The 25232-nt window shown below is 38.7% G+C and overlaps 1 protein-coding gene across 1 annotated transcript; it reads right to left on the reverse strand.

Moving 5' to 3' along the window:
* Positions 1-238: 238 nt before the first annotated feature.
* SLC26A4 (solute carrier family 26 member 4) lies at positions 239-24027 on the reverse strand. Its single transcript, XM_021539125.2, has 20 exons — positions 23860-24027; positions 23397-23536; positions 21180-21290; positions 19370-19560; positions 18747-18911; positions 16090-16242; positions 15896-15978; positions 14818-14965; positions 12353-12466; positions 11530-11607; positions 11240-11335; positions 9691-9797; positions 8301-8370; positions 7891-7983; positions 7693-7788; positions 6587-6817; positions 5081-5135; positions 4615-4760; positions 3413-3496; positions 239-2917 (listed from the first exon to the last, which is right to left on the reverse strand). Exons 1-20 carry the CDS (start codon positions 24012-24014, stop codon positions 2894-2896), a joined length of 2340 nt encoding a protein of 779 aa, XP_021394800.1. The 5' UTR covers positions 24015-24027; the 3' UTR covers positions 239-2893.
* Between the last annotated feature and the right edge of the window lie 1205 nt (positions 24028-25232).

Here is a 25232-nt window from a genome sequence, read left to right on the forward strand (position 1 = left end):
ATCTTTATAGGCGTAACATTTAAAAGCTACCATTAAAGTCTCACATTTCTTGTCTTACCCCCACAAGGCAGAGGGAACAGGTTTTCCCTTTTGTGTTTGTTGATACTCAAAACAGAGACCAAGGTAAGCGGGACACTGATTCCTTCATAATATGCTTTATCTTCCCATAATAGGAATTCACAAAGAAAAGACTTAAAAAACCCGAAACTAAACAAGAAACCCCCAAGGACACAAGGAGCACGTTTTCAGTATGCACAACTTTATTTTCTAGTTTATGGGTATAATTTTCAAATGTAGCTTTTTAAAAGTGTAAAAAAAAAATACATCTCCAAATTTGATATCTGACATGCAAAGACAGAACAGTAATACTCAAAATGCATACAAAAATACCACTTCTTCATGCTGCTGGAAAAAGATAAGCACATCCAGTTACACTACTTAAAGATACATTAATTAGTACAAAACTGTAGAGAATTATAGCTTCATTGCAAAATCCATTATTTTGGTATCCTTAATTTTGAGGGATACAGAGAAAATTAAGCACATAACCAATGAGAAAGGCATTTGAATGCATTCTTCATACTACCTCTTACTCTTCTATGCCACTGTAGGCTTTGAGAGAAATGCTGTTTTTCAGAGAAAAGTTTAATATTTTGTGCCTGTTAAATTAAGACCAACCATGCCTGGAAGAAATACACAGGCCAAGAATAAGTGCATTTTATCATATTTTATCACAATTAATCCCAGATCAGATGTCATATTTGGAAAAGAACTGGAAGACTGTTGAGTATTTAATTGCTTTTTAAATACCTGTCCAGACAAGAACTAGAGAAATTTAAAAAAATAATGTCATGACATCTCTGTTAAGTAGGAATCTGTACTCAAACTTCACATTGCAGATGTTGCCTTGAAAAAAAAAAAAATCACTGCTACAATTTTTTACCATCTTTTCTGTAGACGTGCAACAATTAGCTGAAAGCTCACTTACCAGGTAGATTATTTTACTTTTTACTTAAAATGTGTATCTGTTCCAGAGAAGCAGTACAGCTTCTAAAAACATGTTACTGGCCTTGTGCACTGGCAAATGTTCCAGCAGTCAGGTTAATAGGAGTTGGGGCCACAGCCTGATGGGGTCTTCAGGCCAGAAGTGCCAACCTCCTGTGACAGGCTGGCAAGGAGACAGAAGGAGGACAGGTGGGGTTAAAAGCATGAATTGTCAAATCACAGGCTGGGCTGAAGCATTAGTGCCAATAGAAATTAATGGCTCCATCTGAACAGGTGCAGAGTGGTCTGATTTGCCTCTTGAACTCTTGCTCCATTCTCAGATGGTGGAGATGCCCATCCCACGGACAAAAGGCCCATGTCCATTGTGAATACAATCCTGCTGTTTGCTGGCTTGGACTGGAGCACCAACATCACCTAAGCTCAAGTGTCTGTACTGAGAAACTTCACTGTTGTGAAGGCTGAAGTCTGTGCTGTAACAAGAGAATAGGGATTCTAATTTGGTGCCATTGGCTGAAGTTTATAGGATTTTTTTTCACTGATGTTAACAGAGTTAACTTGGATAATTTATTTAGTGTTTAGCTTTTCCATTGCTACCTGCAGCAGAAATCTGTGCAGTATGTGAGAAAATTTCTCTCATGTAATCAAGTAAGAAGAATTAAATATACTGAAGGTAATTTTCACCATTGTTAAACTTAAAGGCATTTTATACCTGGACATTTCTTACACTTCAGTTTTTAACAATTTCCTCACAATGCAGAGGTTTTTCCCATTTTAAAAATAATGCAATGCTAAATAAATCAAGGTGGCAGTCCATTTTCCATCAAAATACATTTCTTCTTCATGAAAACTAAGAACATTAGTTTAGGATTAAAGTTTTGCTATTCAAATCTTTTGTAAATTATTGCACTTGTGCATTATGAACTTTCATATGTAAAAGAACAGCAGCAGTTTAATGTAGACTATTAAAAGAAAAAATCTCTATAAAAATATAACTATTCATTAAACAAAAAATACATCTATATTCCATTAAAAGAACCCCAAATATCAATACTAGGTCACATTCTGACTTTCTTGCTTACACTCAGTATCAGCCTGTTTCACAGATTTCATTAAGTACTCAGGGACTAAGGTTTTCCTTAATTTATGTCATGATCCGCCTCTTGATGAAGATTATGTAACCTAGCCAAAATAATCTTCTGTCTGTCCTTCATTTAAGGGACAATCATTAACAGTAGTGCAAGACTTGCTACAATGGGACTAATACAGAACAAATGAACCCATATCCAAGGGTCTTTAGAAACTTTTCCTATTTAAAGTATTACTGTAGTTCAGTGCTGTTTCCTGTTCATGTGACAGTTTCACCTGTCACCTCTTTCAGTGATCTAACTACCTGCAGCAATTTAAGGAATTGCTTGAAAAAAATGATCATGGTACATTTTTCAAGGCTTGTCAGCACATATTCTCACACTAATGTTCTAGAATTCAAAGCCTTGGCCAGCAAGAACTCCAGCCCTTTCACTAGACTTTGTAGAAATATTGAACAAAAAGCTTGCCATCCAAAGATTTTGGTCTCTTCCACTCTCCTGGGCAGACCACAGAGCAGCTTTTCAGTCCCAAAACTGAGTACATCTTTCACAATAGTCTTCTGATTTTCTTTTTTATTAATATATATCATAGCAGAAAGTGCTTGCAGAATCAAGGTCCAGAATATTTCTGGGATAATGCTAGCTAAAATTTGGAGAGTTGTAGAGATCTGTATCATTCAGACAAACAATCAGGGTTTTCTTCAAGTGCAAAGATTGGTTTAATAGCAGAAAATGCTGGTCTGGGTAGTACTGGTGTGTGGATATTGCCGTGTGCTCACAGGCAGGATGGTACCAGCAGTCCTTCAGGAAGCAAGTCGGCGCATGGCCTAGAAAAATGGGTTTTGAAAGGTGGAGAGAAACAGGCTGTGGTTAGTTCTCAGTATGCAGCATCTGGGAAAATTACATGTTTGTGTAAATTAAAAACTCAGTGAAAGTACAAAGAACATCTGTAAACTGTGCAGATTGTGCAAGAAGCTGTCTGTTGTCTTAAAAGGAAGAATGAAAGATTGATCATAATTTTCCACTCTAGTGCCTCAAGTCTTACAAAGTCTTCTTTTTAGGCCCCCAGCTTGTGTTTAAATATAAGCCAGTGTAAGGCAAAAGTAATCCTAAAGCAAGAGAGATGAGGAGATACTTAAGCAGATATCATCTACTACTATCTCAAAATATCTCAAGAAAAATCTGACTTCCTCCACTTAGCACTGACATGCAGTATCCAGAGAGGGTATGTATTTATGGAGAAGGTACCTGTTGAGGGCCATACTCTCACAGCAAGACTGAAGGCTACAGGCAGAGGGATAGACACATTCTAAAATGCATACCTCTTCCTGAACATCAAGTTCATCATCAGGCTGGCTGGCTTCTGTGAACTCTATGGGTTCTTTGGACTCCTGCATGAGTGAAATCTTGGTAGAAATAAATTAAGAAACATGATGAGTTACATGTTGTCCATATAATTGAAATTTATTTTTTTACTCTAAAGTACCTTAAAATAACTTCCACAACTTAGAACAGTCTGTTGTTTACTGTTCCTTGACAAAGATTATAATTTACTTCATCTGAGAAGAACTTATAAATTGCAGAGCCTTTGGGCCTGTCTGCTCACATGGCTAGTTATGGCTTTGTAAAAATAATAAAATCTATTTAAATTGCTGTATAGCATTATGAAAATATTAATGTCTACCATAAAAATTAGTATGAAGAAGTTATAAAAGAGTCCTATCCTAGTTAGTTATCAGTAATATTAATTTTAATTGCTATTTATTCATAATACTATAACAGTGATTGTAGGAAAGGAATTGTGGTGAAAAGAAAGGAGGACATTTTAGGACCATTTTCCTAATGAGGGCCTTTTAAATGGTACAGATCATAGCAAATCTTTAAATGCTACTGAGTGCTGAAAAAACAGAATACACTGACAAAATGCACAGAGAAGGGCAGGAATTAACACTAGTGTGGAACAGCTTCCATACACATCCATGCCAAGTAGAGTGAGATTAGAGCTTTGATCAGAAGTCTATGGAGTGTTGGGAATGGGAACAGGGAATGATTATTCATTGCAGCTAACAATCCAGAAGTCCAGCAGGCCTAAACCAAGCAGGAAATATTTGTCATATAATCTAAAATTAGAGAACCCATCTCCACAGTATAGTGTTACAGGTTCCAAAAGAAGTATTATGACACATTGAAGAAAACTCCATCTGTAACAATTAAATATAATGTTCCAAATGCAACCTATGGCTGATGAGGTTCTTAAGATGGCAGTAGTCAGAAATTAGAAAGTGTCTCTTAGGATGAAGTGTGCTATTTCTCATGTTCTTTTCACTAACAAGCTCCTGGATCTGACAGACCCTTCCTTTGATCTACAAAAATACTCATGTACTACAGAAGCTGCCCAATTTACTATGCTCCCACTTTTTTTTGTACTGCAGTTCTAGGTCTAATTTTCAAATGTGCCACAGAAACTTCAAGAATGAGTGCTAGATGATGGAAGGAAGGGAAATGTACTGCTGGATATCCTTACCTTCTCAAATATGGGATCCTGGTTGTCACTGTATGTCATTTGATTCCGTATGTAGAGCACAGCATCATGGACAGTCAAGAAAAATATGTCTTTTCTGACAGTGTCATCAAAGAAGGCACCCCGTTCCAGCTGAGATATAAGGTTGTCTGAATAAAAGAAAGTCGTAACAAGTTTATACAGTGTGAAGTAATTTAAGAAATAAATGTTAAAATACATGGTTGCAACTGTCAGAAATTAAGTGGACAACCAAATGAATCCATCAATTATAGGTTAGTCTTGACTTTGACTTGCCGTATTTCCTTTGCACCCCACTGTTTTTTGTGTCCCAGTGGAGCCAACAATGCTTATCAGTGTTACAGTTCACATATTTATTAGTACAGATGCTACCACAGACACATCTAGAGATCCCTTCTCACCTTTGTTTTATTTTTTGCATGAATGAAAGTAGGAATACTTGGATATTTACCTTGATATGAAGCAAAGTATACTCTCACATCAATTCTCTCAAACTCTTTAATTATCTACAAAAAAAGTTTGCAACAAGGACATCAATAAATAAAGTATGTAAGGAGAAAATACATGTGTCTGTATATCTGCGTAATGTATAGGCACATACACTTCATTTTTTCTGCTTGTCTTCATTCCACATAGTACATTTTGTTTATTCATCGTAATTATGGTACTGCTATACTTTGCTATACTTAAAGATCCACTAGTTAAGTACCTGGTTGCTGAAGTGGCATATCTTTAACTATGTTAGTGGAATGACTAATTTTACATGCACAAGCATCGCTGCCAATTAAGGGTTCATTCTCTTCTCAAAATTTGAATAATCATCTCTCCAAGTGAGACCACGTGGGCCTGAGTGAGCTTTATTTCCCTCATGTATGTGTGATATGATACACTCATTCAGTGGCACATGCAGATTTTTTTACACAGATTGTTCCCCTCATGCAGTGCACCAGATGGACCTGTCCTTGGATGAAAAAGCTGCATATGGAGAGAGTCATGTCAACGAACCCCATATTCCCATGTAACTAGGCAGGAGGCTGATGAAAGGCACACACTGCTCTTGTGTTTCACTCAGTTAAAAGGCTGGAGACTAGAATCAACCCCTGGCTCCCTGGTGGCAGGCAAGTCTCTTAGATTAATTTTCAGAGGTGATCGTTAATTCTATTTCTATTAATTGATGAACTTGAGTCATAGTAAAGATCTGGTTTTATAGATAGGCTAAGTAGTTCCAACTGCAAAATTAAGTTAGTGAAAACATTAATCTGAACATACAAAATATCAGAAAAAAATCAAGACTGAACAATCTGGTCCTACACACTTCTAACTGGGCACCAAAAAATAATGGAAATACTTGGCCTTAATCTTTACACCTCATTTCCTTCTTCCCAGGAAGAAATATAATCTCCTTATTGTGTACTGTGAGTGTGAAGATTAGTTAATGACTGTTGATGAAGCACTTGATACTAGCCATAGAAAATACTATAAATAAATGAATCATTCTTCCTTCATAACTAAAATGAATGAATAAATGAAGGAATGATTAAATAAATCTTGTGGCTAAAAAGTGAACTGGGATGGTAAGATGAAAGTTTTACTACCTCAGTGTTGAGTAAGCATCATCCTGTGCCCAGATTAAAGCAGGAGGCATGTGGAGAGAAAATATATAACTAGAATATTTCATAACATATGCATATAAGGGGACCACATTTTGCAGTTACTTATTTTCTGTACTTGACTATGCAACCTTCATATTGTACTTCTAATGCATTTTTTCCCACTTAAAATACACACACCACCAATATTCTACTTCTTGCTGGTATTTTTCATATTTATATTTTCATGGTATTTTTCAACAACATACTTTTTAAAACTCAGAAATTAACTTCAGCTAACAGCTCTCGATTTACATACTACTGACTAGTTTCATTTTCATAGAACATCAGAAAAAAAATGCCCTTACCGTTTTTATTGATCTCACAGCTACAATATCCAAGAAGGTTACTGCTCCAAAATCAAGAATGAGACTGTGGATGGGCACCTTGGGGATGTTTACTTTGACAGGGAGTTCTGAATTCCAGTCCACCTGGATCTCTACTTCTTTGGTGGGAACTTGAAGATCCGGGTTGTCTTCAGGTTCCTCATCAGTCTCAAAAGCTTCATTATTAATACCAGGCTCACTGATAATGCCATTCTAATGCACAGATAATATATGGAATATAGAATTTAATCATGGGGAAAGTCTGGGAGTTACAGAAAATACCACCCTGTGATACCTCCTGTTGAAGGAATTGACAAGACAGACACTTGTGGCCAGTATCCTCTGCTCCCAATCCTGGTACTGTGGTTAGCATAACTAATGCCATTTTACAGGGCAAGAAGCCATTCTCTATGGCTGAGCAGGTCATGTACTTGTTCCCTTTTCCCTCATTCTCAGGCCCTGAAGGTCCTGTGAACCTATTAGACAAACCAAACTGATTTCTTCTTCCTCTCCCTACCAGTTTCAAGGTTCCTGGGCACCAGGCTGATCTCTCCTTTCCTTGCTGGTCTTGAAGGTCCCAGGCACGTGGGCAACCAGGTGTAGTTGGTGACCCCATCAGAGAAAAGTGTAACAGTGCACAGAGCACTGTCTGTGATAAGTCCTGTGTGGGAAATTTGGACCAAAACTGCTGCTGACAGTGAGACACTGCCATGGGCCAGGGATGCCTGCAATGTCTTTTGTTTTCTCTGAGTATTAGTGACTCAACTTCTTTCATGTAATTTTTAAGTCTAGATTATGATTGTTATATTGTTACATTAAACCATGTATTAAGATCTCACCTGATCTGCAGGGGGTCCAGGTAGTTAGAAACTCTTAAGTTAGGGTCTAGGTGATTAAAACTGTAAGTTAAGTTGTATTATAAATTCTGTATGCTACTTATAAACTGTATTACCATATAGTAAGTCACACTTTTCATCTCTATTTTAAAGATGAATACAGAGTAATTCATAATTAAAACCTTAACTAAAAAGCTCCAACAGTAATCCTTTCAGAAAAAATCGATGTAAATAAGGTTTAAAAAGGCCTACCTTAGTAGCTTTTAATTTTCCCTTCTTGATTAGCTTTTGTATTTTCCTCAGTGCTTTGAGTCTCTTATTATATACCTTGACTGCATCAAATCCCACCTACAGAAAACAGACCAAAATTATTTCACTTAACTCAGGTATAATTCTGAGGGAATCTCAAGGATAGTATAGAAGCTTCCAAACCCATAACTTATCGCTTACAGTGGATTTGAGGCTGCTTTTCAGTCCATCAATGTTGGCATAAAAAATTGGACTTGAAAACTTGAGAATCTTCACACCTTCTGGTTCTATAACCTGTTGCCAAAAAATATAAGGTTAAACAGCAACAGCCATATTTTGACAATAAGAAGCAGTTTAAGTATTTCAATTGTGTATCTAATTAAAACAAACAAAAAAAAAGCATGTATTTTTTAATGATTGAGGAAATTCTGTTTTTAGAAGCTTACAGCCCCAGCATGCAAGATGGACCAACCATCTGGATGAAGAGGGTGCTGAAATTTGTTATCTTTGAAGACCCCACTTCCAAATTCAAGTTATGTACAATATGCAAGGCACAACCTTTTCTTACACAGATGTGTAGACTCAAGGAAAACAATTCAGCCATGACTTACATTTTTGTAGTCTTTGACCTTCTTGTAGATGTCTGTGCCAGGAATGTTTCCAAAGCCTCCCCATGAAGGACTAACAGAAATAAAGACAGTGAAGGAGAATGTCATACATGGGCACTCACAGAATCAAAGGGATTGCTGCATAAGAAGTGTTTTTGACTCCTGTAGTTTGCTTTCTAATGCCAAACTAACAGAATTGCAAAAGCTATTTTGCGTCACTGTAGTGAACAGGCCTTTATAAAAACAAGGTACTTTGGTCTCAGCCTACTTAATGCACCATTTTGATTTAAGAGCTGAGTGAACAACTTGTTCACTTCCCAAACCAGAAGAATATTTAAAATGCAGATTAGTTGCCTTGAAATTTAGAAAACCAATTTTTTTACACTGAAAAAAAGATTTGATGGCTTTTTTTCATTTCAAATCAACTGAAATTCATTTACATTATTTTCAGATTATGTAAATCTTTTTGTCCAACCTTCTAAATTTTTATTTTAGTCAATAACAAAACCAAAATGATTTGCAGTCTCCAGATACATATTTAACAGCCAAAGCAAATAGTTTTGAGGTTTGTAAGGCCTTATCTCCCCTTTATATTTTGGTAACATTATCTTAGTTGAATTTGGGAATGCTTTTTTGAGGCTCTTCAAATTTCATTTTATTATAATCTACTATTGTGTAACAATTTTTACAAGGCTTTATTTTAATGCATTTGCTGACAGTGCAACTATACCTTGGTAATCTAATTACAGTACTCTCTGAACTCCAAGCTGAAGAAGTCATATTGTATTTTCAAATAAAAGGTCAATGAAAAATAACAAGATGACCAAATAAGGTTTTTCAAATACACCTTTTCTCACCATTCCACTCCCATATATTCTTTAAGCAGCAATAAATCAGCCAGAAGCACATTTTTTTTTCTTATTCTCATGCTTTATCTTGCTCTTCTTTTACAACCATACAATCAGACTTGTATAAACAATAAATGAAAGGGTTATTGGCATGTGCAATATACTGTAGTAATATTAGCTGCTGAAAGTTACTATAATGATCAATTCACTACAAAAGCCCTACATCTGTTTATATTTGATCTAGAATGTTCCTGTCCCTTTTCAGAACTCACCTATTTGGGTGCATATAAAACATGGCTAAGTACCACCAGAGTGACCAACATCATCTAAAATACTGATCAAATAATGCAGCTTCTCTTTTGTCAGTGTAATTAAATGATAGCATACAAAGAGTGTCTTATTCTAAAAGAAACAGATTTTTTTCATTTCAAAATTTTTGTATACCCAAGCAGATATTCTGCCACAAATCATCTTGCATTTCAGCATATTATCTTCCCTTTTCATAATATACAACTAAGAATTATTTCTGATACTGTATTACTTACAACTGAACTCTCAGCACAACTGTCAGCAATCCAAACAAAAGGCCAGCAAGTAATCCCAAATCAAGTCCCAGAATGATGGATGCTATACATGTAAAAACCCAGATCATCTGGAGAAGAAATAACAAATGTAAAGTATTTTAGCATATAACTTCTGGTCACACTAAAGAAACACTAGACCAGATAATATGAGAAGCATATTTTAGCTTTGAAACTGATTGTAGCACACTAGCAATCCCCTGACTTCAAGTACCCTGTCTTGACTTTTGTCCAAGACAAAAGTCTTCTTCTTCCTCCTAGATGCTTTCATCCATCATTATCTTATAAGGCATAGGTACCTTTTTAGGAAAGAAGGGGGTTTTCAACATAACAATATCTTTTAAGGATTTGATTCCTTTGGTGGAATTAAATGAGATATAGTTAAACATTACGTTTATTTATTTCTGATGAGAGCAATCTTCAGTAATCTTTCTTAAAATTGGAAAGAATTTTATTTTGCCAAGATGTAAAATACTGTAAGATGCCCTCCATGCAGACATATAGGAAACAAAGGTGATTCCTCAATGACATTTAAGAATCAGAAAGAACTGTTGCAAAGAGAGGTATTTCATATTAACAGGTTGATGGCACTTCTCTAAGATCTCCACTGAATATTCAGGCAGAACAGTTGAAGTGCACTCCTCAGTTCTTTCCTACATCACTGCCCATGCAGTAGAGACAATTTTATTAAAAGCCGAGTGCTTGCACTTCTCACTGAAGTCAGTGGGATCTTTTGTCTATAAATCAGTAAATGATTGATTAAAATATCTGAGATCTGTCTAAGACATGTACTGCCCAATTACACTAACTGTAAAATCTAAGCAAAGTAATGGGAAAAATGTCTTCCATGTGATCTTTTCCTGCCCTAAGAGCTACAGTGAAGGTCTGTTCCACAGAATACACAGTGGGAGATGTGAGCAAATACCCTGAGATATGGTTATAGTGGTTCATAAGAAAAAGCTCTTCATACATCCCTTAGCATGCGAAAAGAATCCACATCCTAGCTTGGATTTGTTTTACCACAACAAAAAAACATTCTTCTGAGGACTATGAGATTATTCAGGCCAATGGGATGTTCATGTGGTAACAACAAAAATATATGTACATGAATTAAATGTGCACTTTTGCACTCACTTAACAGTGCAAAAGATAAAATCAGAATGGTAAAGGTGGCAGCAGGCCATCTGCTTTTCAAGCCATATCAACACAAGATTGCTGTATACTACAGAAATAGCTATGAAGGAGTTATTATTGCACACAAATACCCTGGCCAGAACCCTTACTGTAGTGTTTAGGGAATAAAGAAGATTAGCAGAATACTGACCTAAAAATGGGGAGTCTTTTTCTGACCTCATGGCATTTTCATTTTGAGGATACACATAAGTCTTTTCCAATGTTAAGATTTCAAAATCCTGCTTATATGGTAGTTAAGCGAAACTTAATGGCACTAAAAGGTAAAAAAACCCAAAACTGGACAAAAACATTCAGGAGGAAAAAAAAAAAGGTTACCTACAGCATCCACTTTATTCTGTCTCCATAGACGGGGAACATCAAACACTTGCATGAACATCCCTTTCAAGTTAGCTATGACAACAGCTGCCAACACAGACTGTGAAGAAAAATAATGAAAAAGAGGTATTCAGAAGCAAAGATACATATTAAAAGATAGTGCTCAACAAGACACACTATAAACCACAGCCCTGTCTGGAATCAGATACCACAGTTTAAAGAGTGATATTAATGTTGCCCATCATAGTTGAGCATTTGGATCTGATGTGGCTGTGCTGCAGAAGAGTACAGTACCTTTTGTAAGGGCTCTAGCAATTTCCCCAGGGCAACAATAGAAATCAAAACGATGCCAGCTGAGATTATACCAGCAACCTGCAAAGAACAATGTTTATAGGAAATGAATTTACTACGAGTCTATCATCTGTTTCTAGGATTACAAAGAAAAAATTACAAACAGTTGCACATTACATTTCTTTAGGAACAGGGAGACCTGCCAAAGTGTTTAGGCATATGTGAGCAACCATTATGCACTTCAGCTAACACAGAGGGAATTCAATTAAGCAGGAAGTCTAAACAAACACAAGGTAGTAGCTCTTGAGGGGTAATGTTACAAAGACAGATGAATGGAGCAGTCTGTGTGTAAGCTGGAAAAGGAGCTGCTGGATAACCTGTAGTTTTTCACTGTTAAGAACCATACAGCTATAGTTTGGTAGTTTACTCAACATGATGAAGATGTTCCATGGCTGATGGTGAATGGCAAATGGCAGAGCTGCTCAGGCCAGTACTTAGGAGCTTAAAGATATCATAGCCAGCTGGGAGAGATTTTCTCCCACATCCTACTGTGATAAACTCAGTCCTCTAATTGGAAAAGAAATTCTGGGGAACTAGAGTTAAAATATTTCCAACCCCTAAGGTCACTCATGCTATGTAAAAACTCGATTGCCCTCTTCTGGCAGAGCTACAGAAATGATTCACTACTAGAGCTGAGCTGCTAACATGGCTTTCCATGGGCCAGCAACACAATGATTTTAGGACTGTTTTCATCTCATGGTGATATCTATGCACTACACAAAATTAAATTTACCTCTGCACAGCCATAGTAAGAAGAGGTCATTACCTGAGTCTTTCCACCAGTACTTTCTTGGACTGCAGTCCGTGAAAGAGCAGTAGTTGCAACAAAACAAGAAAAGGCACCTGAAAAAATGTTGCTGAACCCAAAGGCAATGAATTCCTGAAAGATAATTGGATAATGCTGTAACTAAAGATGCCTGAAGACATTTTTTCAATGGAGAAAGACAGGTGCTTTTGCAATAGTTGAATAATATTAAGAAGAGTATGAATTAGTAATAGCAGTTAAATGTTTACACAAATGCCTCTTGTGCCAGTGCAGCTACCTCTGTTTGGAAACCAACACAAAGAAGCTAGTGTACGCCCCCTGAAGTGGACATACTTGTCTGAGTACAAAGGTGTTTAAAGCTTACTTCCACCAGTCTTACCAAACCTAACATTTCTAAGAATTACACTGGAATAATTGCATCAAGAAGAGGGTATTAGAATAAATTTAACTCCCAAGTATCATAAGCTAAACCAATTATTTTGATCAGTACAATAGTCTGAGTTTAGACAAGCCTTTAACTAATGCAAAGCATTATATTATTAGTAGAAGTATTAAGGAACTTTGCAATAAAACAAAATTTCACTAAAAAGTTCTAGTTTGCTTAGTCAGAAGTTTTTCCACTCTAAGCATCCTGATGAACTAATGCTTAGTCTCAGGCAGAATTCTCATAGATTTGCCCCAGGGTCACAGATATCAGCACCTACTGATGCTGGTGTTTCTGCTCAAGTGACAAGGACCCTGGAAACTTTATGTCCTGGGATCTGGGCCATTCCTCTGCTGGGAAATAAAGAATTTGGGAGCTGTCTGCAACCAACTCCATATAATTCACAGAAATATAGTTTTCACCAAGCTGACACAGGTGCAAGAGCTTTTCACTCATTGGAAATTTCTAAAAATATAATTTAAGATTTGATTTTGGCTGTCTCCCTTCTTTTGTACATAATTAAATTTCCTGTAAAGTTTTCATTTAGCTCCAACCACAAGAGCAGGAACAGACCTAAATTATTCATGCCTATTCCTATGTAACTACTGTGACCAGTGACAAAATATTAGAGGTATAATTCCTAGTGTTCTTAGGCATTAATGATCTGGATCTATGAAGGCAATATAGACACTGGTAGATAACAGTATCAACATGTCCTTCAAAATTATTTTACTACCTGCTTTTATGATGTTATTTTAACTCGTCCAGGTCAACTAAACTATTTGCCCATCACCCTGGGCTGCATTTAACTTTTGCTACATGTAAAATTCATAACATAGTACTGAAAGGAAGGCACTCTGCTTTTATAAACTAATTATTCTACAACAATATTTAATCAGTATCTTTGAAGCACACCACTACTGGCAGAACAATATATTCAACAACAGAACAGCATAAACAGCATTTCTGGGATTATGTAATATTCCTTGAGATTTATTAAACTGAATGTTGGTGCATTTTAGTCAACTTTAGGACCAAGTGTTACCAGATATGACCTTTAAGGACTGCAAACTGACAAAGAGAAGCATAATTTTCTTATATACTGCAAAACAGTGTTTCTAAAGTCAAACTTTATGTAATCCATTAGTACTAAAATAAAGGACTCCTTAAACAAAGTACTCATCTTACACTATTTGTTGTACTGAGGGCATTTTCTAATATGCTCAAAGGATAAAATTAAAAATTAGCATAGATGCAGAATGAGGAAGCTTTCTGAGATTTTAATTCTACACCATGGGCAAGCAACATAACCCCTGGTGAAGACATTGAACAAATGCAGGAATCCTGTAAGAGCTTGTGATGCACAACTCATGTCACATTCTAGCTCTGTGCCCCTAGAAACCAATGCTTAAAGCAGTTCAGCCATTTAGTGCACACAGCTACTCCAGCACATTCACTTGTAGGCACTAACTTTTGTGAAGCTGCAGGACTGATCTATTAGGTTACAAGTATAGTTATATTGATGTAACTGGTGTCATGCTGAGAAGTACAATAATTTATTAAATGTAAAGTTCAGCTGATTCAAATCCTGCATGAAGACTAAAGGTAAATAAAGCTGTCCAGAGCAGCTTCTTAGCTTGACATTGTCTTCATCTGCCTAAGCAACCCACCTCAAAATATGCCTTACAAGTGGAAATGGAAAATAGGTTGCTAGGCCATATCAACTTGACATCATCAGAAAATTCCCCTATACAGTGCTGAGCCCTTTCAGAGCAAAAATACCCACCTCAAAATGTGCCCTTGCAGTCACTAAACCAATACAGAAGGAATGAAATAGTATGTAAAGCCCATAGTGAAGCTGGATCTGGTTCATCTCGATGTGGCCATTTAAAATATTTTTTTTAAGAGTTGAAAGAATTTATCTTGTCAGACTTCAGTGCTTGTCCGAAAAATGTGTGTTAATGGTGTTTCTTTCATTTAGCTACATAAATCAACATGTTTTACATTCACTATGTTTATAAACTATTTTGGTTATACATACCTGGTTTCCATCAATAGCATAGTCATACTTGGTTGCATACACCTTCCCCACAGACACGGCAATAGCATAAGCAACAATAGCAATGGAAAAGGAGGCTGCAATCATCTGGGAAAACAGGCTGACATTTGGAGGCTCGGGAGGCAAAAATCTAGCATTTAGAAAATATATTGGTGTTACCAACTTTGATTGAATTCTATTCTAACTGTCAAGGAGTTTGAAACAGAGGCATACAGGTTGCTTATAATATGGAGTGTAATGTTTCAAGTTAATAAAAGGTGGAAACAGCCCATTGACATACAGAACACGCTTATCTAGCTCACCCCAGCCCAAATCCTGATGCTATTAGTCAGCAACAAAGTTCCCATTGTTCTCAGCATGACTGAGATTTGGCCTTATGATAGCAAAGTGAAAAACTACATTTTTTTGAAGCATTGAATAAAGAATTTATTGAATAGTATTATGAATTACATAAATATGTTAATGTCATTTCATACTATTGTTAAAATATTTATTCAATAAAATCTCAGAAGCATTTTATCCCCTACTGTGTTTCCACAAATTTTAATTAATTAAGCCCTGAATACTAAATGGAATGTGAAGGTTACTACTGTGAAGTGCTCTGAATTTTTCAAGTGGAAGTCTCTACCAGTGTAATCCTTGCTCCTATGAGTATGGAAGTGACAAAGTTGATCGGGATAACAATAGCAGCATGATTATGAACCACAGTGGGATAACTCAGGATTACATAAATTAAATATATGCAGAATTTCTTTATTAAAAATCCTTATTTTTAAAAACCATTTTTCATAATCCTATAGTCATTTCATGAGCTGGAAGCAATTAATTTTCAGATGGACTTCATTAAATAGACAGACATTTAAAACCCCATTTTACAGAAGAAGGAAAGCTAAGAAACACATTTAGGTGATAGAGCCAGAAGTAAAACTCAGAAAATCTCCAGATCTGTGTTCTAAACTCAGGTTACAGCTCTCAATGTTTCTTTTATGCATTTTCCCTTACTACAGACATTTTTAGCCAATTAAAATAATACCTTTTCCCACAAAACAAAGACACTCACCCTCTTGGAATGCTCTTAACAATGCCTGCATTGTATTTTTTTTCCAAGTCGGTAGCATATGAAATGCCAGTGGCTACTATTGTCTGTAATAGAATAAAACAACAGTTTTAAGACTTAAAAAGAGTTTCTGTCTTCATGTAGCTAGACCCATCCATTTTATCTGTTTTCAGCTTTTGTTATGCCCCTTTGCTTACCACAATAACTTCTACTGGTATAGGTATAGGTATCTTGTGTTTGAACCGATCGTTTATTTCTTTAACAACCATGCAGACAAAAATGGTGAGGAGTCCAGCAATAAGATCTGCAATGTTGGTGGTCCCAATTTTTTCAAATGTTTCAACAAGAGTCTGAAAAAGAAAAATGACAACATAAAACATGCTCATGTCCACTTGAAGGATGTGCAAATACTATGAGATGATCCAGATGTACAGAGTTTTGGAGAAGGCCAAGTAACTTCATTCAAGTCTAGAGAAGCCTGAGGAAAAATGTATTGTCAAGATGATACCAGTAAATTGATTTAATAGTGAATTTAATGGGAAAAGCATAACTGCAAGAATTGTCCACATAGGGGGCTACTGCTTTCCATTTTTTAGTGAATTAATACGAAGTGAAAAGAGCTCTACCTGTGTTTTAGCTCTACCTGTATCAGAGCAAGGAAGGGAAGATCTGGAGTATCTTCACTTTGACAAACAGCAAGGGAGATCCTCATTTTTCTAAAGAGAGCTAGCAGACCCATGGGCAAAGCTCTGGTTCACTTCATGCCCAGTTCATGTGGTCTATGCCTTACATGGTTCCTATTTACACTGCTGACAAACAGAGAATGAGTGTGAACACACAGGTCCTACCAGGCTGTGGAGAATCCTGCACATCAGAATAGCAACAGAAAGCCCTCACTCTACAGTAAATTAACCCTCCCAGCAGAGTTCAGCTCCAGACTGGAGCACTCACACCATTCTCTACCCTTCCTCTGCCCTTGCTTGGTCATATTGTTTATTACAGAGAAAATTATTGTACAGAGAAAACATGAAGAGATGATTACAAAAAAGTCACAAATACTCCTCTGTCCTCCTCCTAAGCATCAGGGTAGTTCTCACTTGCCTCCTGTCTCCAAGAAAATGTAATTATTCCATGCATAGTGAAGTAGCTGTACCAGAATGATCTGGTAGAAACAGACTTCTTGCATCCTGGTTTGCTCCCCCAGTAGTGAGCTTTTGGTTCAAACGTTAGAGGAGGTTTGCAGCAGCACCACCAGTCCCACCGTTCTGAACAGACTTTGGTTTGGAAACACAACATCTAAGTGCTAAATTGGCTATGTCTTCTAAGCTAAAGAAGCCTTCCTGAAACACTGAATCGGACTTGGCTGACTGAAGCCATTTCTTGCCCATTCTAGTGTTTACCACGGATCCCATGAGACTGGCTGAGCACCTCTTGCACTGCTTCACTTCACAGGGAAACTTCCTAACTTTGGTTGCAGATTTTGCTAATGCTGGTTGGAAGCTTGGTGTTGCAGTTTGATGAACAACACTACTGAAGCAAGTCCAAAACTTGCTGAAGCAGGCATAGCAAATCATGGTTGAGCAGACCAGAAATAACAATTTCTTTGCTCTACATACACCTGGCCTGGCTCACCTGCAAGAACACAGAAGCTTTGAACTTTAACCTAAAATGTCAGCATCCCACATAGTTTTGCTCGGGCTGGAAGAACCACGTAGTCCTTTCAAAAAGTGTATTATACTAAATACTATTAATTCAACAAACAAACAGATGGAAAAATGCTGGATTAACAAGTCCCTCATTCTGACAGGTCTGCTGTAAGGTCTATTATACAACAAGTAGTTTGTCTCATCTAACTTTTCTTGTTCTGAGGGGAAGAGTTTTCATTAGTTCTGAAGAGGCCCATAAGGTAATAGTTTTTACCTGCACAAATAATTCTCCAGATCTCTTTTTGAATTTTTTTCCTTGCTGTTTATAGTTATATTCATCCTATTATTGTTAATCTAGATGTCTGCTGTATTTTTCCTAGTCTGGTTGCCAGAACTGGCATGCAAAATCTCCAAGTACTTTTTTTCCCCTAGAACAGCCTCTTTTAGAAATCTGCTATTCTAATATGAACTGCTATGCAACATCTAAAATACTGTGAACCTGGATAGTTTCATGCTGAAGCCAATGACACAACTGAATAATTTTCCTGGGAAAGGAGACTATTCTGTAGTACAAGACCTCTAGGAATTCAGTATTTCTGTAAGGCAGCCAAAATATTTCTCATTTGAACATTTTCTATAAAATCAACAAATGGATTTGTAACAGTCAGCCTCACATTTGCTAACCAAAAGGTACCTGGCCAAAGGGTGGGAATCTGTAACCTTTAGGAATTCACATGCATGGCTACAGTGTGAGATGGAGAATGATGCCCTTTACCAGAATGACCTGCTGTTTAAGTGTAAAGAGCCTTGGGACTGGCCAGGTTTGGGAGATGACCTGACAGGGTTAATAAATGATCAAATGTCCTTCACAATAAGCGAGAAAGCAAGGGATGGGATGAACTGTAGTCTCTAGAAGTGAAAAACTGTTTTGCTTGGTATTTAAACTTCATGTGAAAAAGTGCTCTGTCTGAAAAAGGCTTGAAGATGGCAGTCAGGCTTTCTGTCTGGGGAACCCCAAAGGCAGCAATTTAGAGCCCCACAGCTATAAATGAACAGCTGCAGATCTCCATGAAAGTGAGAATTAAAGGAATGTCCTATACTTACCACCATATATATGGACCATCCCTGTGTGATATGGAAACAGAAGACAAGCAATTATATAAAAATACTTGTCATAATACCAAAGCAGATTAGAAGAGCATACTTACATATATTATGGAAAGGACACCATTATAATTTTTAGTTGAAACATTCAGAACTATTTTCAGTTGTGACACAAGCACTTGAAAAGCAGCTGCAGTTGTGAATCCCCCAACTAATGGATCTGCAAGGTACCTCACAATGAAACCAATCTGGAGAACTCCAAATATAACCTGGAAAAATCATGAAGACTATCAGCTTGTTAAATTAAAAAAAAAAAAAGTTACACTTTTATTTGGAAATTTCTTATGCTTTGTTTTCTCTCTTTGTTGATGCAAGTCTTTGGACCATATTTCCCCCATTTCAGCCTAGTGTAGCTTAGTACTGTCCATACAACGAAATAAAGGAGACCTGAAGAAATGTGTGAAAGGAAGCTCCAGGATATGCACCATTAGTACTCAGTTTCATGCAGGTTTTATGGTCTGCAATTGCAGGGCTGCTCTGCTCTCTGTGCTCCCAGTCATGCTGGCAGAGACTCTACACAGGATATGAAGGTCCTAAAAGTCTGTCATAACTTTCCTTGATTTTTGTGTTTTACTACAGGAAAAATGTCTGATTGCTCTACTAGATATTTTTCTGCCATTAACATTAAAGCGGTGTCAACCTTGTGTCTCCAAGTCAGCTATTTTACCTGTAAAATTCCAACCAGGAATGTGAGAGTACTTGCAATCAGCACTCTCTGTGCATCTCTGGATTCGGTGTCTATCAGTGCCCCTGTGACATTAGTCCCTGTAGTATTACTGCCTTCTATGAGAAAATTCTCATCAGGGGCCATGCTCAATACAACAGATCCCACCATCAAACTGACTACTGGGAATGGACCTGTAATGAAAAACAGAACACACTAAAGTTTAACACACATTGAAAAAAAAACATTTATCAGACTAGACAAGAAATTCTAGGTCAGAAAAACCATGTAATATTGTAATTGGGGTACATTGGTAGTATTAGGGGGCCAAGAGCCACAGGCACTGCATACATGAAACAAAAATACACTTTTTTGAAATACTGCTCCTTCTTTAAATAACTTATGTTGTACATACAGATACAAGTGCAGTTTCATGCTTTGCTTGAGCCAATTTAAGGTCAAAAGGGGCAACATGTTCAACACATTCCAACCATCTCCTTTGTATCAGCATCACAACCAGACAACACAGATCACCAATCCAGGTGAAAGCAACATTTATTTCTTTAAGTTTTAGGGTTTCTTTGTTTGCTTGTGTTTTTTGGTTGGTTGTTTTTTTTGGGTTTCTTTGTCATGGTTAGTTTGCAGCTGATCCAACGTGCCACATGATCAGGGTTCCCAACACCACAGCTGTGGCAGGAACATGATCCAATGGGTAGGAGCATATATTTTGGCAGTATTGTGCTATTACATTGGCTAAAGATGACTGAAACTATACTTTGGCCAAGATACAGAGAAAGTGATCATTGTGTCAGCAGAACACAATCTAAAAGTAACCATTATTTTTTGCAGTTATTTACTAAAATTATGCAGAAAAGAAAAATGTCACAAAACGTCTTATAGAAGGTTAAGTTAATTTTATAGATACCTTAAAGGACACACTGAATAAGAGCATTGGGGAAAGCATAAAAAAGGAGTGTTTGATAATCTAGAAAGTAGGAATGCCACCATAAGTTGAAAAAACAAGTCAGATCTGGATATCAAATGTAAGCTGCTTGGTAGGGTTGGAAGTGGCTAACAAAGTTGAGAAAACATACAGAGCCTTTGATGCAGCAGAGGAGAAAGTTGATGAAAAAATGTAGTATCATGCCAAAGCTCTGGGAGGGGAAAAAAATGTGTTCTTGGTAGATATCATGCTAGGAAAGACAAGATTAGATTGAAGAAAAAGGAACTTCAGTGACCAAGCTGTTAACAAGCACTTTAAATGTGAGAACTGACAGGGAAAAAACCTCATATTTTAAAGAAAGTATTCAGAAAGAATCAACAAGGGTTACCAATACCCTTGATGTGAGGACCTAGAGTGAGGCTGGAGTGGATACACAAGTTCTAGGTCTCCACGACTGGTAAGAAGAAGATACTGTCCACAGTAATGAAGAAAGGATGCAGCAAATAAGGCTTGTAGAGAAGACTTAAAGAGCTCTGTTTTAGCCATCTTGAGCTTTAAGTGGTAGACAAAATGTTTGTCATTCATACTGCCTACTGAGGCCTTGATCTTGCATAGAGTGTAGCCAAAGACAAGATTTAAACTTCAGCACAAATTCAAGCAAAAAGCACTGGCATACCTGAAGTTAGCCATTATGCATAATTGCCTGTATAAAGAAGAAATAAGCCTTCATTTCCTGAGATCCACCAGTATTAATATTCACCATAGCCAATTTGTTTCAGAAAGTAGTTATATTGTATGAAATATTAATGTCTGCAGTAAGGATTAACACTGTAATAGATAATTCACTGTAACTTGAACACATGCAGTTACCAACTGAGATGTGCCTTGATGTTCCCAGGAAAAAGTATGTCAGGATGGGGAAAAAAGCAGAATAGAGACCATATCCAACAGGGACTGCAACCAGCAAAGCATATGCCAAACCTGAAATGATAGATCATCAAAACATTACATTTAAAATCTCTCAGCAATCTACTATCTCATCTAGAACAGACTTTCAGAATGATGTACTGCTGTGGTCCAGATGCAGTTTAGAATGGTTTGTCTGTAAATCAGTTGCAGGCACAAATGTGAGTATCAATGACTGTAAATGACTGTATATCCCATGCTGGTAGCTGAGTGAGTAAGTACTGGAAGATGTTCCTATGTTTGCACAGGTAGCCCAATACACAGGCTGAGATAGGAAATCTAACTGGAAAACATTGTTGCAAGAGTGTGTGCTTCTTGAGAGAAAAGGAGGATATGTGAAGGTTCTAGTTTCAGGCAGAATTTCAAGCACAAGACTCTGATTTATTGCACAACAAACATGCTTCAGTATCTTCAGCTCCTATGAAAATAGGGCCACTTCTTTTCCCAGTAGCAGTTTAAAATCTAATCTACCAATAGTAAGTCACATAAATTTCAGAATCTTGGTTCTTCTTCCTTTGCATACCTGTGCAAGCTGTCAAATCCAGCAAGCAATAAAAAAATTGCCTTCAAAATAATATCCCAGTTAGCCAGAGTTCTCCTTCAAAGATTCTCCAAAACCTCTCAGAGTTCAAACAACTGAAGTGCTGGTCATACTACTGTGACTGATTGGAGGATTGCAAGCAATGCATATAGTTGCTGGGAATTAGGGACTTAAGGGACCTCAAGATCCCAGAAGCTTCTTTTGCAAATATTTTGGCCAATTTTTCCTGTAATAAATATTATAAAATTTCAATTTTTTTAAAATTACAGTTAGGTATAGATTTACATTAATTTGGGTTTTTTCTCTTTTTTTCTACTTTTTTTTTTTTTTAATGCACAGGAGGGAGATCAGACAGTATATTTAATAAATTGGTTTTACAAATGGATTCTAACTAAGATAAAATCAGGGCACTGAAAAAAAATTTAAGGTAGTTATAGTATGAGCACAATAGCTGTTATAAATAATATGAAAGGTCTGTCTAGCCCAGTTCATTTTAAAAAAGTACAGGGATCATGTAACTGTGCTACTACCTTCAGCAAAGACCTTCCAGCTCTGACACTCTTCTTTGGGAAAGAATCACTTTCTTTATTTCTCAGGTCACCTCCTGCCTGGGGCAGAAATTTGTAATGCTTTTTTTCTGCCAGTTTCTGCCTTCCTAGAATGCTCCAAGGGAACAGACAGGAGGGAATACTTGTGTCTAATCAGGAATGCGTAAACTGCTTCTTTGTTCCCAATTAAAATCTTTGTCCCCTTCCTCAAACATTTAATTTCCATTGAAGGAAAATGTGGGGTTGACACAGCTCGTATTGCCTGCTGCAGTCCCCAAAAACTGTGAAAATAGTGTAAGAACTCTACTGAGGTTAAATTACTGGATGTATCAAGGCTATAGTCAGTCTTGTGGCAGACAGATGCTACCTCAGGCAGGATGGTTCTGCTCTCTAAGTCTTCTTTAAGTGGCTTATTTGAACTAATTTCTGCTTATTTCTGACACTTTCATATTTGTTCATCTACTGAAAGCTTTACTAATAAATGGAATAAGGAAGTAATGAAAACTTAATATTGCAAGCCATCAAGTTTAATTTTTTAAAAAATGTGACTACATCATCACCTCCTTGAGGGTTGTCTTCTGCAGAGACCTGAACAACTTTATAAGATTAATTTTAAAGAGGAGTAGATATCAAAGTTGCATTATTTTAAGGGAGCAAGTAAGTAGATTTTTGTAGGCAGTTCCAGAAGAACTTAAACAACGAAGAAAGAGAAATAGGACCACACAACCTATCTGATTTATCACTATGTAATTAAAATGTTAAATATCAAAATAAATACTCTTTGAGTAAAACGCCTGGAAGAAAAGTTAAATACATCTCTATAGCACATCACAGGAAATTTAAATCTTCTAGCCAAGGAAAGAAAAAGGAATAAATTAAAACCATAAATTATTTATTGCAAAATAATACCTAATATCTAGTATTAAATAACAAGCCTCAGATTTGTAATTCCATCTGCATAACGTCCCGGTGTTCAGCCGGCTCCCTTATAGGGACGTCCTGGGGACAGAGCGCGGGCGTGCCCGGCTTTACCTTGCAGGGTGGCAACGAGGCCGGTGCTCAGCCCCGAGATGATGTCGCTGATCAGCCACTCTTTCACCCGGTAGTTGGGCAGCCACTCCAGGATGGGCAGAAAGGACTTGGCAAGCTGAAAGGCCCGTTTCCTTGAACATCTGCGAGAAAACAAGTGATGAACACACCCCACGGAGCTGCAATTGGAGCGCCTCGAGAACCCCAAAGCGACAGCGAGCTGAGCTGATGCACATTTAAATTTAAGGGACGGTGACTGTCACAGCCCTGTCTTCCGGACGGGGACGGGGCACGTACTGGTTCAGGAGCGCGCTCCCTGAGGAAGCGCGCCGGGGCAGCGGCGATGCGCAGGGAGCAGGGATGTGGCCGCGCGCAGTCCGGCGTGCGGGGCGCTTCATCCCTCGGCGGGTGGAGTTTGCGGCGCGCCCTCCGGCGCCCCCGGCTCCCTCCCGCCGCTCGGACCCACCTGCAGGCCGCCTGCGCCCGCTCGCGGAGAGTGGGCGGCAGCGGCGGCCGCCGCTCGTTCTCCTCCTGGAAGCCGGGCTCGCTGTAGATGGGCCGCGCCACCACGTAGTGGCTGAGCTCGGCCGGCGGCTCGCTCGCCCGCCCGCCCGCGGCCATGGCCCCGCCTGAGCCGGCGGGCGGCGAGCGCGGCCCCCCCTGCCGGCCCCGCCGCGCCCGCGGCCCGCAGCGCTGTCCGCGTCCTGAACCGCGGCTCTGCCCGCGCCCGCTCCCCGGCCTGGGGCAGGGCGAGCCGGCCCCGCCGCAGCCGCATTTATACGGCCGCCCACGGCCCGACGCTTTATTTACGGGGAAACAGAGAGACCCGGCTCCGGGCCGGCCCGGGCGACGCCTCCGTCCGCCCTCCCCCCGGTGCCCCCTGGTCAGCCCCGCTCCGGCCGGCGCTCCCGCCCCGACAGCGCCCGGCCCCTCGGGCGGGGGCTGCACTTCAAAGGCGGCGGCCCGCGGGCAGGAGTCGGGGAACGACTCTGGGGCTCGGAGCGGGGCTGGCCGCACGCACACGCACCCCGCCGACAGGTGATGGCCTCTGGCCCTCAGCAGCTGCCCGCAGAGCCACCTGCCCGCCGGCGGCCGGCCCAGGTGCTCGCTGTTAAGGCGAGCCTGAGGGAGCGAGATAGGACCAGCCACTCTCACACACTGTTTGGCCCGCATAGGAGCATCCTTGCAGCTCCCGAAGCCTTGCTGCATCCCATGACCCAAGTTTTGGGCGTCGTCTCCACGCATAGATATAAATGCCTAATTAACAGCACCTGCTCTCTAAACCGTCTCAAGCTCACGCAGGAGCCTCGGTGGAAAGAAGTGGCTCAGACACCACCCCAAGTTCTTTGCGTCACATCTGAAAGGGAAGAAGGTGGCCCAGGGATGCAGCTTCTGGTTTGCTGAAGGAGGCTAGTAGGGAATGAGTTTCTTGGCAGCCCTGCTGTAATTTAGGATTACAGATAGGATTGGGGCTGAAAAAGTCAGTCCTGCATGCTGAATACTGCTGGCTACATTTCAGCTCTTCTACCTTACATATGGAAGACAACCTAGATCTTTCAGGAGTGAAGCAAAGCACATGTCCTGCTCACCTCCCTTCTTCCTAAAGAATCAGTACCAGTGTTTCAGCCAACACCGAAGAGGTGCTGAGGGCACGTATTGAGGGTACAGCATCAAGCAAAATATTTGTTCAATGAACTACTCAGGCATAAAATTGGTTTCAAAGCCATTAAGTACAGTCCTAACTTACTAAAATGGAAAGAAGCTATTTGCAGAAATATTTTTTGTAGGGTTAACACACCTCAGGTTTCCTAATTCTGCAACTAGCTTTCCCCTCTGCTG

This window comes from Lonchura striata, chromosome 5, assembly GCF_046129695.1.
Source record: "Lonchura striata isolate bLonStr1 chromosome 5, bLonStr1.mat, whole genome shotgun sequence".
Taxonomy (NCBI): domain Eukaryota; kingdom Metazoa; phylum Chordata; class Aves; order Passeriformes; family Estrildidae; genus Lonchura; species Lonchura striata.

What these genes read in the sequence shown, in the direction of transcription:
- SLC26A4 (XM_021539125.2), bottom strand. Translation starts at nt 24,014, where the DNA reads ATGGCCGCGGGCGGGCGGGCGAGCGAGCCGCCGGCCGAGCTCAGCCAC. An exon ending in ATGCTATTGATGGAAACCAG is followed by an intron (nt 12,467 to 14,817) that starts GTATGTATAACC and finishes ATTATCTTTCAG; the next exon opens with GAATTCATTGCCTTTGGGTT. An exon ending in CTGTGAGATCAATAAAAACG is followed by an intron (nt 5,136 to 6,586) that starts GTAAGGGCATTT and finishes CTTTTTTTGTAG; the next exon opens with ATAATTAAAGAGTTTGAGAG.